The sequence below is a fragment of the Bufo bufo genome, chromosome 8 (genome assembly GCF_905171765.1).
Source record: "Bufo bufo chromosome 8, aBufBuf1.1, whole genome shotgun sequence".
NCBI classification, from domain to species: Eukaryota; Metazoa; Chordata; class Amphibia; order Anura; family Bufonidae; genus Bufo; species Bufo bufo.
The window spans coordinates 79,253,943-79,269,516 of record NC_053396.1 but is presented as its reverse complement, the minus strand read 5'-3'; the positions used below and the strand labels follow the sequence as shown (position 1 = coordinate 79,269,516).

Sequence of the window (15,574 nt, the reverse complement as noted above, 5' to 3'; positions counted from 1 at the left end):
CTGCCCTGACCACCCTGCCCTATGCTTTGGAGAATGTTTCCGGAAGTACCACACACAGGTACACTTAGCATAGGGATTGCATCTCACAGGACAGGCACACAGGGCTATTAGGGCCCTTTTACTCACAGCTGCTGCAAACCTCTCCTTTCACCTGGGATAAAGTGCATAATGTACTTCGCCACATCTTTGGGCGATTTGCGCTTTGCACATTGTCCCATGGGGAAGGAGAGGTTTGTCCTATAAAGGTAAAAAACAAAAAACAAAACAAAAATCACCGGTAAGCAAAAAAGTTAACGTTCAGTTCAAAAGTTTATATGTTCTGTTCAAAAGTTATTATAAAGTTAATAAATTTATTGCGTTGCGGCCTGGTTTTTTCTTTTTTGTTTTGTTTTTTTAACCTTCCAGGTGGACCAACCGATCGACTAGCTGCAGCACTGATGTGCATTCTGGCAGAAGCATTGCGCTGCTGTCAGATTACACAAAAGTCAGTGTATGCGGCGCTGCAAGACGAGATTTCTCCTCTGCAGTAAAAGATACGTTTGCCGAGGCATATGAGCTGAGGAGGCGGCGGTGTTCATATACTTTGGCAAACACTTTGTATATAAAAAAATAATAATCCCGGCAATGATTTATTCATCCACATCGATTGATGTGAATGGAGAAATCGGGTTTGCCAGGGCATACGAGCTAAGTGGGTATGGATGTTGGGCGGAGCTCCTATGTCCTGGCAGACGCCTTTCCCCTCCTTTTTTTTTTTTGGCAGAGATTTTTTCATCCACATTGATCGATGCGAATGAAGAAATCTGTGCCGTTCATTTTTTTTTTCAGCCCAGAGGCTGAACGAAAAAAAAAAAATCTCATTACCCGTATGCTCAATATAAGGAGAATAGCAGAAACTCCTAATGCTGGCCATACATGTAATGATTGCGGGACCCTCAAATGCCAGGGCAGTACAAACACCCCACAAATGACCCCATTTTGGAAAGAAGACACCCCAAGGTATTCCGTGAGGGGCATATTGAGTCCATGAAAGATTGAAATTTTTGTCCCAAGTTAGCGGAAACGGAGACTTTGTGAGAAAAAAACAAAAACAAATCAATTTCCGCTAACTTGTGGCAAAAAAAAATAATTTCTATGAACTCGCCATGCCCCTCATTGAATACCTTGGGGTGTCTTCTTTCCAAAATGGGGTCACATGTGGGGTATTTATACTGCCCTGGCATTTTAGGGGCCCAAAAGAGTGAGAAGAAGTCTGGGATCCAAATGTCTAAAAATGCCCCCCTAAAAGGAATGTGGACCCCTTTGCGCATCTAGGCTGCAAAAAAGTGTCACACATGTGGTATTGCCGTACTCAGGAGAAGTTGGGCAATGTGTTTTGGGGTGTCATTTTACATATACCCATGCTGGGTGAGAGAAATATCTTGGCAAAAGACAACTTTTCCCATTTTTTTTATACAAAGTTGGCATTTGACCAAGATATTTATCTCACCCAGCATGGGTATAAGTAAAATGACACCCCAAAACACATTGCCCAACTTCTCCTGAGTACGGCAATACCACATGTGTGACACTTTTTTGCAGCCTAGGTGGGCAAAGGGGCCCACATTCCAAAGAGCACCTTTCGGATTTCGCCGGCCATTTTTTACAGATTTTGATTTTTAAACTACTTACCACACATTAGGGCCCCTAGAATTCCAGGGCAGTATAAATACCCCACAAGTGACCCCATTTTGGAAAGAAGACACCCCAAGATATTTGCTGATGGGCATAGTGAGTTCATAGAAAAAAAATCATCATTTTCCGCTAACTTGTGACAAAAAATAAAAAGTTCTATGAACTCACTATGCCCATCAGCGAATACCTTAGGGTGTCTACTTTCCAAAATGGGGTAATTTGTGGGGTGTTTGTACTGTCTGGCCATTGTAGCACCTCAGGAAACATGACAGGTGCTCAGAAAGTCAGCGGAAATTCACATTTTTGTACCATAGTTTGTAAACGCTATACCTTTTACCCAAACAATTTTTTTTTTTACCCAAACATTTTTTTTTTTATCAAAGACATGTAGAACAATAAATTTAGAGAAAAATTTATATATGGATGTCGTTTTTTTTTTGCAAGATTTTACAACTGAAAGTGAAAAATGTCTTTTTTTTGCAAAAAAATCGTTAAATTTCGATTAATAACAAAAAAGTAAAAATGTCAGCAGCAATGAAATACCACCAAATGAAAGCTCTATTAGTGAGAAGAAAAGGAGGTAAAATTCATTTGGGTGGTAAGTTGCATGACCGAGCAATAAACGGTGAAAGTAGTGTAGGTCAGAAGTGTAAAAAGTGGCCTGGTCATTAAGGGTGTTTAAGCTAGGGGGGCTGAAGTGGTTAAAGGGCTTCTACCATCAGAAATACTTTATGTAGCTGTTATGTAGTGCTAATGTCAGCACTACATAACAGTATGTTTCTAACATTAGTCCCTGCAGCCGTTTTTGTAAAAAATGCACTTTTATTATATGCTAATGACCCTCTAGGTGCTATGTGGGCGTAAAATCAGCACCTAGAGGCTCCGTCTACTCACCCATTATCCCGCCCAGGTCCCCTGTTCTGCCCGCCCTGCTCCTCTTGATTGATGCCACAGTCCACCGCATCATTGACGAAATCCCGCGCCTGCGCCGTTCACTTCTGTCTTTGGCGCAGGCTCAGTGAGTGAATAATGCGCTCCTGGTGCCGGATTCCTCACTGCGCCTGCGCCGACTACGTCACAGTGAGGAAGCCGGCATCAGGAGAGCGGCCTTCACTCACTGCGCCTGTGCCGAAGACAGAAGTGAACGGCGCAGGCGCGGGATTTTAGTCAATGATGCGGTGGACTGTGGCATCAATCAAGAGGAGCGGGGCATCTCATGGAGCGGGGCATCTCATGGAATATAACCTGGTTACATGGTAAGGGAAACCTATGAATTACCTGTCACAAAAAAGTATAATAAAAAATAAAATGCCTTCTGCCTTATGAATGATTCAGTGTCTGTTCATTTTATCATTACAGGATCCTGCGCAGAAACAAAATAAGCAGAATTCAACAAGGGGCCTTAACCCAAATGAACAAACTAGTGGATCTGTGAGTATAGTTGTCTCACTTTGTCATGGATCTATACACGTAGCTGCTGTAAGGGGGGGTGGATTTACTTAGACTGGTGTGACGGATGTGCACAACATTCACTAAGATGCACACACCTCTTTGGCACATCTTTTGGCAGTTACAGAGATGTCTGCCAAAATTTAGCAATGGTGTAAATCATTGTAAATTTTTTTGGACCAACAGTGGATTCACCCCTTACACTAGAAAGGTTGCAAATTGTTTCAGATGATTTACTCAAATTAGCATCCACCATTTTACAAACCATAAGACATCACAGCAGGGCAGGGAAGATGAAGGAGGATCACATGACCCTGGGCAGCACCCTGGCCAACAGGCTTTTCCATAATGCTTTGTAGTCAGCCTCAGCCAATCAGGAGGGAATAAACTAACATGTGCCATGGGGTATTACAGTGCTTTGACAGAATGCATAGTTGCGAGGGGCTGGGCTTACATGCCCCGATTTTACCAACTGAAATGTTGGGAAGTATGCAAATGTATGATGGAGAAAGAAATTAAATCATATCTTTAAACACAGAATATAGCTAGTGTCAGGGAAAGTTTAGTGAGACAATAGCTGGTATGAATTAATTAACCCCTTAATTAAGATCAAGTCAGTTTTCACCATAAGGACCAAGCCACAATTAGCAAATCTGACATGTTTTGTTTTATGTGGTAATAACTCTGGAACGCTTTTACTTATCCAAGCGATTCTGAGATTGTTTTCTCGTGACATATTGTATTTCATATTAGTGGTAAATTTGAGTCAATATGCTTTATCTTTACTTATTAAAAAAAATCTAAATTTTCAGAAAATTTGGAAAAATTCTATATTTTCTAAATTATAATTTCTCTGCTTTTAAGACAGAGAGCGATACCTCATAAAATAGTTATTACTTAACATTCCCCATATGTCGACTTTTTTAAAGATATTTGAAGGGTTTGAATTTTAGAAGCAATTTTGAAATTTTAAAAGAAAATTTCCAAAACCCACTTTTTAAAGGACCAGTTCAGTTATGAAGTCACTTTGTGGGGCTTACATAGCAAAAACCACCCATAAATGACTCCATTTTAAAGCCTACTCCCCTCGAATTATTCAAAACTAATTTTACAAACTTTGTTAACCCTTTAGCTCCATAAGAATTAGGTGAAATTTAAAAATTTCATATTTTTTTGTAGAATTTCCATTTTCATCCATTTTTCCTGTAACACAGCAAGGGTTAACAGCCAAACAAAACAACATTTTTATCACCCTGATTCTGCAGTTTACAGAAACAAATGTGGTCGGAAACTGCTGTATGGGCACACGGCAGGGTGCAGAAGGGAAAGAGCGCCAGATGGATATTGGACAGCAGATATTGGACAGCAGATTTCATTGAGATAATATTAGGTTGCCATATCGCATTTGAAGACCTCCCATTTTGGAAACTATAGTTTTATTGGTACTATTTTGGGGTACATATGATTTTGGATTGCTCAATCCTACTCTTTTTGTGAGGCAGGGTAACCACAAAATGGCTGTTCTGACACCGGTTTTATTTTTAGTTTTTTACGAAATTCTCTTGACTAGATAGATCATGTGTCATTTTTATAAACCAGGTTGATATGGATGCGACAATGTCAAATATGTGTATTTTTTTGTTTTTTGTTTCAGTTTTACATAATAAAGCATTTTTGAATCATGTTTTTGTGTCATTTTCTGACAGCTACATTTCTTTTATTTTTCTGCTGATCATCATGTGTTTGGGTACATATGTATGATTTATTGATCATTCGACACTTTTTTGGGGCAAAGTGACCCAAAAATTGCTATTTTGGCACAGTTTTTTTTTTTTTTAACAGCATTCATCTGAATGAGTAGATCATGGGATATTTTTATAGAGCAGGTCATTATACTGTAGATGCAGCAATACCTAATATGTCTACTTTTTAATCTGATGTTTTAATTAGTACCATTTTTGGGTATATATGATTTGTTGATCATTCAGTATTACACTTTTATGGGGCAAGGTGACCGAAAAATGGCCATTTTGGCACAGTTTTTATTTAATTTTTTTTTTAACAGCGTTCATTTGACAGGTTATATCATGTGATAGGGCTCTTTCACACTTGCGTTGTTCTGTTCCGGCATAGAGTTCCGTCGTCGGGGCTCTATGCCGGAAGAATCCTGATCAGGATTATCCCCATGCATTCTGAATGGAGAGAAATCCGTTCAGGATGCATCAGGATGTCTTCAGTTCCGGACCGGAACGTTTTTTGGCCGGAGAAAATACCGCAGCATGCTGCGCTTTTTGCTCCGGTCAAAAATCCTGAACACTTGCCGCAAGGCCGGATCCGGAATTAATGCCCATTGAAAGGCATTAATCCGGATCCGGCCTTAAGCTAAACGTCGTTTCGGCGCATTACCGGATCCGACGTTTAGCTTTTTCTGAATGGTTACCATGGCTGCCAGGACGCTAAAGTCCTGTTTGCCATGGTAAAGTGTAGTGGGGAGTGGGGGAGCAGTATACTTACCGTCTGTGCGGCTCCCGGGGCGCTTCAGAGTGACGTCAGGGCGCCCCACGCGCATGGATGACGTGATCGCATTGACACGTTATCCATGCGCATGGGGCGCTCTGACGTCATTCTGGAGCGCCCCGGGAGCCGCACGGACGGTAAGTATACCGCTCCCCCGCTCCCCACTACTACTATGGCAACCAGGACTTTAATAGCGTCCTGGGTGCCATAGTAACACTGAACACATTTTGAAGACGGATCAGTCTTCAAATGCTTTCAGTTCACATGCGGTGTTATGGATCCGGTGGGCACTTCCGGCAAATGGAGTACACGACGGATCCGGACAATGCAAGTGTGAGAGAGCGCATATTTTAATAGAGCCAGTCGTTACGAATGCATTGATACCTAATATTTTAGTTATTTTTGTTGTTTTACACAGTAAAAGCATTTATATTTTGTCTTATGTAGGGGCTCGTTTTTTGCGGGATGTGGTGATGTTTTCATTGGTATCATCTTGAAGTGCATCTGAGTTTTTGAACACTCACTATTATACTTTTTGTGAAGCAAGATGACAAAAATGGCTATTTTGGCATAGTTTTTATTTACTATTTTTAACAGCATTCACCTGACACCGGTCGTTACGGACATGACAATACCTAATATTCTGGGTTTTTCTTTTTTTTTTTTATTGTACATGATTTTATAAGGTGAAGGGGCGCTTTTCTCTTGAAACTTTAATTTCTTAATTATTAAAAAAACACTTTTTTAACAATTTTTTAAATAGTGGCAAAAAATTAAAAAATATCCTTCTATTTTGTGTCTACAGCTCCACTGCACATCTAGAGGTACTCTCCATGTATAGTCTGATCCTTAAAGGGGTTATCTGAGTTATTTTTTTGTTCTTTCTATGTTCCTAACTGGGCAAATATAACAGCTTTCCAATTAACTCACTTTATCTCCAGTGGCTGGTTTCTCAGATTTCACTGAGCGTCACATGACCTGTGATGTCAGCTTCTCTCCTTGTCCTGATAAAGGTCGGTTACAAGCCTGTAAACAAGACGTCACTGTGCTGGCCACGCCCCCCTTCACTGCCGTCTGCTCTCTCTCCTAGGATTCTTAACCCCTTCAGATGCACAGACTCAGGGCTGAAGTGTTTACTGTGTAGCTGCAGGCACTGAGGAGACATGCAGGGCACTGAGGAGACATGCAGAGCTGAAAGAGAAGTTCTGCAAAGCATTGCAGGTAGGGGGAAGATCCTGTGTATTAGCAGTGTCATTATACAGGTGGGACTTGTAGTTCTACACTTACAAGTTGCTGTTTTCTCCCAGTAGGCAGACATGTCACTCAGGGCAGCTCTTGTATTCACTCCCTTAGCAGTGTCATTATACAGCTGGGACTTGTAGTTCTACACATACAACATGCTGCAGAGTCTCCCAGCAGGCAGACATGTCACTCAGGGCAGCTCTTGTATTCGCTCCCTTAGCAGTGTCATTATACAGCTGGGACTTGTAGTCCTACACATACAACAAGCTGCAGAGTCTCCCAGCAGGCAGACATGTCACTCAGGGCAGCTCTTGTATTCACTCCCTTAGCAGTGTCATTATACAGCTGGGACTTGTAGTTCTACACATACAACATGCTGCAGAGTCTCCCAGCAGGCAGACATGTCACTCAGGGCAGCTCTTGTATTCACTCCCTTGGCAGTGTCATTATACAGCTGGGACTTGTAGTTCTACACATACAACATGCTGCAGAGTCTCCCAGCAGGCAGACATGTCACTCAGGGCAGCTCTTGTATCCACTCCCTTAGCAGTGTCATTATACAGCTGGGACTTGTAGTCCTACACATACAACATGCTGCAGAGTCTCCCAGCAGGCAGACATGTCACTCAGGGCAGCTCTTGTATTCACTCCCTTAGCAGTGTCATTATACAGCTGGGACTTGTAGTTCTACACATACAACATGCTGCAGAGTCTCCCAGCAGGCAGACATGTCACTCAGGGCAGCTCTTGTATTCACTCCCTTGGCAGTGTCATTATACAGCTGGGACTTGTAGTCCTACACATACAACATGCTGCAGAGTCTCCCAGCAGAAAGACATGTCACTCAGGGCAGCTCTTGTATTCACTCCCTTAGCAGTGTCATTATACAGCTGGGACTTGTAGTTCTACACATACAACATGCTGCAGAGTCTCCCAGCAGGCAGACATGTCACTCAGGGCAGCTCTTGTATTCACTCCCTTAGCAGTGTCATTATACAGCTGGGACTTGTAGTTCTACACATACAACATGCTGCAGAGTCTCCCAGCAGGCAGACATGTCACTCAGGGCAGCTCTTGTATTCACTCCCTTGGCAGTGTCATTATACAGCTGGGACTTGTAGTTCTACACATACAACAAGCTGCAGAGTCTCCCAGCAGGCAGACATGTCACTCAGGGCAGCTCTTGTATTCACTCCCTTAGCAGTGTCATTATACAGCTGGGACTTGTAGTTCTACACTTACAACATGCTGCAGAGTCTCCCAGCAGGCAGACATGTCACTCAGGGCAGCTCTTGTATTCACTCCCTTAGCAGTGTCATTATACAGCTGGGACTTGTAGTTCTACACATACAACATGCTGCAGAGTCTCCCAGCAGGCAGACATGTCACTCAGGGCAGCTCTTGTATTCACTCCCTTAGCAGTGTCATTATACAGCTGGGACTTGTAGTCCTACACATGCAACATGCTGCAGAGTCTCCCAGCAGGCAGACATGTCACTCAGGGCAGCTCTTGTATTCACTCCCTTAGCAGTGTCATTATACAGCTGGGACTTGTAGTTCTACACATACAACATGCTGCAGAGTCTCCCAGCAGGCAGACATGTCACTCAGGGCAGCTCTTGTATTCACTCCCTTGGCAGTGTCATTATACAGCTGGGACTTGTAGTTCTACACATACAACAAGCTGCAGAGTCTCCCAGCAGGCAGACATGTCACTCAGGGCAGCTCTTGTATTCACTCCCTTAGCAGTGTCATTATACAGCTGGGACTTGTAGTTAGGGTGGCCACTTGCAGAACCCCAAAAAGGAGGACATCAAACCCTGAAAAGGAGGACATCGTACCGGGGACAGTGGCACACATTAGTTCAATATTACACCATGCAAGATACTACATTATACAGCTGGTATAAGTTATACATCTTCTTGTATACAGTGATATGGAGCATGCTGGTAAACCCCGGGTATCTCCTGTATATAATTATATATGTACAGCTGGTATAAGTTATACATCTTCTTTAATAATGCCCCCAATGTAGGTCCCCATCTTTAATTACTGTATGTCCCTCATAGTGTAGTAATTATTTTTTAATGCCCCATCTTAAATAATGCCCCCATAATGGCCCACCGCTGTTTTTGTTTTGTTGATTTTACAAAAAAAAAAATCACATCATCCACTTGCTCGCGCTACAGCAGTCTCTTCTATCTTCACTGAACAGGATCTGCAAATGTGCGCAATGATGTCACTGCGCGCTCCCATGTGCTTACATCACCATGCACATCGCAGGTCCTGCTCAATGAAGAAAGAGACTGCTGCACCGCAAGCAAGTGGATGAGGTGAGTTTTATATTTTTTTTTTGCTGCGGGACACTATTGGGGCATTATTTAAACAATGGGGGACAATTTTTTTTAACTCCTAATTAAAGTGTACCTGTTTTTAACGGCTGTTAGACGGGTGAACTCCTGTCTATCGTAAAAAAACGGTCCCATTGATTTCAATGGGGTCCGCATGGCCGTGGAAACAGACAAAATAGGACATGTCCTATTTTTGGACGGACGCTATTCACTGGCCGTTAAAAAGAGTGGCCATGTGAATAGCCCCATACACTTTCATTGGTGCTAAAAATGGCCGTGTGACGGGCGTTACACACGGCCATTAGTCACTGTCACGTGCATGCAGCCTTAGATAGACTCTCAATCAGCACCTGGTTGCTATGCAATAATGCATCATTTAGACCCTCAGCATCTTCCTGAGACAATTACCTGTGTTAAACGCAGCTACTTGTCTGAGGAAGATGCTGAGGGTCTAAACGATGCATTATTGCATAGCAACCAGGTGTTAACGCAGCAGCTACTTGTCTGAGGAAGATCCTGAGGGTCTAAACGAATCCAACGATGCATTATTGCATAGCAACCAGGTGAGCAACCAACCAGGTGCTGATTGAGAATTTGAGAGTCACCACCAGCAGCTATATGAATGACCCAACCGCAGTACACAAGTGAAGAAGCTCCAACCTAAGGAGTTGTTTGACTGCAGGAGAAGGACAGGAAGGAGTTACTCACAGGACTATAAAAAAATTCACCTCCGGGCGGCAGGCGGCTCAACACAGAGGTTGTTTTTATTGCAAGTAAACAAAGGGCCAGAAAAGAACCAGGGAAATGAGGAAATATATATTTATTTTTTTACATAAAACTTGCTTAGCTCAGTTATATATCAGATATTCAGTGCTATATTATTTTTTTTCAGAACTCGGACAACCCCTTTAAGTCATATCTTCTATACCCTCTACTTCTTATGTATGTTGGTTAGAGGGAAGAGCAGCAAATGACTACTAGATCACACTACAGTTTGCAGCCTGTAACCATGGAGATATGTAGGTTTACATGGTAGCTGTAGAAATTAAATGGTAGTATATTTTTATGACTATTTGCAAACTTGCTTAATTATTTACTTTCCATGAACTTTAACTATAAAAATGGTTCTAGAAGTACATGGTTCTTAAAGTGGTTGCAGAAAATCGGTTTTAAATACACTATTAAGGAATTCTGAGTTAATAGGGGGCTTGTTCACCCTGACTATTAGGGCTCATGCACACAAACGTATTTTCTTTTCATGTCCGTGCTGTGTTTTTTTTTCAGACCATATGCAGAATCATTAATTTCAATGGGTCCGCAAAAAAACGGATGTCGCTCTGTGTGCTTTTCGTTACCGTATGTCAGTTCCGCAAAATAATAGAACATGTCCTATTATTGTCCACATTATGGACAAGGATAGGACTGTTCTATTAGGGGCCAGCTGTTCCGTTCCTCAAAATATGGAATACACACAGACGTCATCGATATTTTTTGCAGATCCGTGTTTTGCGGACCTCAAAATCCATACGGTCGTGTGCATGAGCCCTTAGCCCTAAAGGGGAGAGAAGCTATAAAGAGCATCTCTAGACCTGGAGGACCCAACATATGCTTGCAAAAACTGTAGACCACTTAAAACTCTTTTAAAGGGGTTACCCCATTATTAATGTAAAAAAATATATAATTGAGATCATATAGTACATGACAATACCTTTCTAACAAAGCTAGAACCAGCCCTGGATCCAGAGAATGCCTATTCATTTTTTTCATGGGACGACCCCTTTAAGTCCTGTGTGTGGTGCAAAAAAATTACTAGTAAAGGGACGTCTGAGAAAGCGCTTTACAATAGATAGAAGTGAGGAGGTTAAAGGGTTGTTCACCATTGTGGACGTTTTCTACAACCCCACAGAATAGCCAGACCTGCGGTGGTAATCATACTTACCTTACCCTCGCCATGGGGATGTGTCACCCATGCATCTCGCGACCTAGTCACATGACACACAGGTGACACATCACTGCCAATCATTGGCTGCAGCAGTCATGTGACCTATTGTCAAATTGGATGTTAATGCAGGGAGTACTGGGGACCTACAAAGCTGGTGGGGCAGCCATGCAGCCAGAACCCTCGTATGATTACCACCGCAGGTCTGGCCACACTGTAGGGTCTGTATAAATATGTGCACAGTCTGTTTAAGGCCACATGAGGATGATTTTCCACACTAGAATTCACACTAAACCCGCAACAAGATTCTTTGAATAATGTGTGTGGTTATTAGATTTCTGGAGAAGGGTCATTGATCCAGTTATTTTTAGACACTGGTATTAATAAAGGCCCATAGCTGCTGGAGCAACTGCCTAAGATATGAAGATGCACAAGCCTCTCCATAACTTTGGCGCATACAGGGCCAGTTCTAAATGTAAGACAGCTTCCTTGCTGTCTTACATTTAGACCAGGCGTAGAAAATGATGAATGGGATGGACCTGCCCGTCCACGCCACGCCACGCCCACAATAAACCTGGTGTGAGAGGGGCGAAGTCACAGATAGCGATGCAACTAACCATTGTTCTGCCATTTAGGCGTATTTAGGCGTATTTAAGCTTAGTAAATGACCCCCTATGTTACTATATTAAGCCTCATTCACAGGTCCATGTCTGTGCTCAAATCCATGAAAAGGTGGTCAGTGATGCATCTGTGAAGCTGCCTGTGAAGGACCCCTGTGTGGTCCGTGGGTCTGTGTTTTGCTGTCCATGTGTCATCCATGTTTCACTGACACTGCACAGTTGAAAAATAATTTTAAAAGTGTCTCTTTCTAATGATCAGTCAAACATGGATGAAACAGGGATGACATCCATGTTGTATCCGTAGTTTTCACGGACCCATAGACTATAATGGCCAAGCTGGATCTGTGAACGCTGACAAAATAGAGCATGTATACGTGCTAAAAAAAAACGGACTCACGGACTGTGCTAAAACACTGATTTGTGAATGAACACAATGGGGACGTGTGCTGTCCGTGGAATACTGACGTGTGAATGTGGATTTTTATGTGGATTTACCACAGATTTCACCCTGTACATTGTGTTGAAATCCACAGCATAAACTGACATGCTGCAGGTCCATTTACGCTGAAGATTATTTTCGCAGTGTGTGAAAGAGATTTCTTCAAATCTCATCCAATTTGTGGTGGCGAATCTGCAAAGTTTTTGCTGCAGTTGAACATGTCCTTAAACTTGTCTTGTATCCATCCCCAGAGATCTCTCTGTTAATCAGATTGCTGACCTTCCGCCTTCACTGTTCACTAACTCGCAGGAGCTTCAACAGTTGTGAGTATTGATATTTGATAGTACTTTAACCCATAAGTACCAAGCCTATTTTAGCACTACAACCCATGGGATTTTTTTTCAATTTTGCATCACTACATTGTTAGAAGCATAACTTTCATTTTTCAGTTGACTTAGCCATATGAGGACTTGTTTTTTGTGGGATCACTTGTATTTTCAATGACACTATTTTGCTGTACATATAAAATATTGGGGGAGATTTATCAAAACTGGTATAAAGGAAAACTGGCAAAGTTGTCCATAGCAATCAATCAGATTCCACCTTTCAATTTTCACAGGTCCTTTGGAAAATGAAAGGCGGAATCTGATTGGTTGCTATGGACAACTAAGCCAGTTCTACTTTACATCAGTGTGATAAATCTCCCCCATTAACTTTAATTAACTCTCTATGAGAGGGAATGGGAACAAAGCAGGCATTAAGTCATTTATTGTGATTCTTTGAGTCAGTGTGATTACATGATATACAAAGAAATTAGTTGTTTTGTAGCAGCATTTCAAGGGCCATTGTTTAAAATCTTTCAGTCAAAGTAGCAATATGAAGGATTGTTTTATTGTGGGACAAATTACATTTTTTAGGGTTCATATAACTTACTGATTAAAATGTCAAACTGGTGGGGGTCCAACTCCAGCAGTCCAGTTCCTGGCCAGGGACATCACGTTCATTAGTTACATGGTCTATGTGCAATTCAGTCCATTCAAGGGAATGGGCCTAGGCTGCATTACCAAGCACAGCCACTATGCAATATACGGCGCTGTGTTTGGTATGTTGTCAGGCGGCTGCAGTGCTCTTCCTTTCAGACAGTTGATCCGCAAGGGTTCCAGGTGTCAGACCCCCACCGACCTGATACTAATGACATATCCTGAGTATATTTCATCAATATTGTACTCCCGGAAAATTGACACTGTTCACCATGCTGCTTAACTAGCATGTTCTTTTATTCTATGGGTCAGTACAAATGCAGCTATACCGCATATGATTTCATTTTTCCTTTGAGTTAGGGCTCATTCAGACAGATGTATGCGGATCAGTTTTTTTGCGGACAGTTCAGCAAGTCCGCCAAAAAACAGATTGCATTCTGCATTTTTATGGACCCATATACTTCAATGAGGCCATGTCCTGATTTTTACTGACAAGTATAGGACATGTTTTATTTGTTTTGCGGAGCAGTGGAACGGAATAAAAGGGTCTCATAGACGTGAATGGGTCCGCATCTAATCCGAAAAAAAAGCAGATCAGATGCAGGAAGCGACATACGGCTGTCTGAATGAGCCCTTATCCAATGACAATCTTTATCGCTCCCCATCTTTTGTGCTGTGTATAGGGTTGCCACCCCAATCATGAGCCCTTAGGCAGTTAGGCCTATTTCACACGGTCAGTATGTGGTCAGTATTTTGCATCAGTATTTGGTCAGTATTTGTAAGCCAAAACCAGAAGTGTAACCTACTGAGAAACAGTATCATCGAAATATTTGTGACTCTTCTGTGTTTTGGACCTTTGCACTCCTGTTTTCGGCTACAAAAACTGATGCAAAAACACTGACCAAATACTGACCGTGTAAAAGAGGCCTCAGGGTGGGTTCACACTAGCTTTAGGGATTCCGTTATGGCTTTCATAACGGAACATAACGGAATCCATAAGACGGAAGGGCGGATCCATTTTGCTGCCCATAGACTTGCATTATGACGGAATGCAAAACGGACGCCTTTAAAGGGCATTCCGTTTTGCTCCGTCCTAATAGAAGTCTATGGGAAAACATAACGGATCCGTCTGGTTCCCGTTATTCAAGATGGAAAACAAAGTCCTGTCGACAGGACTTTGTTTTCCGTCTTGCATAACGGGACCCAGACGGATCCGTTATGTTTTCCTATAGACTTCTATTAGGACGGAGCAAAACGGAATGCCAATTAAAGGCTTCCGTTTTGCATTCCATCCTATGGATTCCGTTATGTTCCGTTATAACCCTGTTATAACGGAAAGCCATAACGGAATCCCTAACGCTAGTGTGAACCCACCCTTAGGTTTGTTTTTTGCAGAATGGGAAGTAGTTTTCATTAATACCATTGGTACATGGGGCTTATTCATCATCATTTATTATTTTGTTAGGGGATAATAAAAAACGCAATTATGTTACTTTTTTTTTACTTTAACTGCACGTTAAATACATATTATCTTTACAGTTTTTCATGAACACAGTATTACAGAAATACCATACACTATATACAGTACAGTGCCTTAAAAAAGTATTCATACTCCTTGAACTTTTCCACATTACATCCACAAACTTAAACATATTTTATTGATAATTTATATCACAGACAAACACAAAGTAGCAAGTATGTGTGAAGTGAAAAGAAAATGATACATGGTTTTCAAAATTTTTAATAAATACAAATCTGGAAAGTGTAGTGTACATTTATATTCAGTTTGATTGTGAGATGGCTCACTCACTGTAACCACGGCTTGGTGCCTCTGTCTGGTTTGAATAACCCTTTCAAAATCGGCAAAAATATTACTAAGCATGGAGATCAGCACTCATACACTGGGGGTCATGTGAGAGATTGGGTAAAATGCAATTTTAATGGCTAGGTCAAATATAAAATAGAATAAAATACAGCATAAATGAAAGAGCAAAAACTGTAAAAATGGATTTCAAATAATAAAGTGGATAAAATCTGAGGAAAAAGTAGCTAAATATAAAGCATCTATATATAAAGCACATATAAAGCATATCAGGCATAAATATATATCTTCGATATCGAAGCAGTCATTGGTGCAACTTCTGTTATTCCTATTTCCTGATAGGGTCTTCCACTATATGTTAGTGGTTAGTATTTGCAGCATACAATGTAATGTGGCTGGTGAATGGGTATTAAAGCCCCTTCAATACCCATTCACCAGCCACATTACATTGTATGCTGCAAATACTAACCACTAACATATAGTGGAAGACCCTATCAGGAAATAGGAATAACAGAAGTTGCACCAATGACTGCTTCGATAT

At 41.6% G+C, this 15,574-nt stretch overlaps 1 protein-coding gene across 1 annotated transcript in view; it reads left to right on the top strand.

The window, feature by feature from the left end:
* LOC120978062 (relaxin receptor 1-like) overlaps positions 1–15,574 on the top strand; it is a 455,454-nt gene that overhangs the window by 320,771 nt on the left and 119,109 nt on the right. The window contains exons 11-12 of the mRNA XM_040406299.1: positions 3,034–3,105; positions 12,483–12,554. Coding sequence (XP_040262233.1) covers positions 3,034–3,105; positions 12,483–12,554 — 144 coding nt within the window. The remainder of the gene's footprint in view (positions 1–3,033; positions 3,106–12,482; positions 12,555–15,574) is intronic.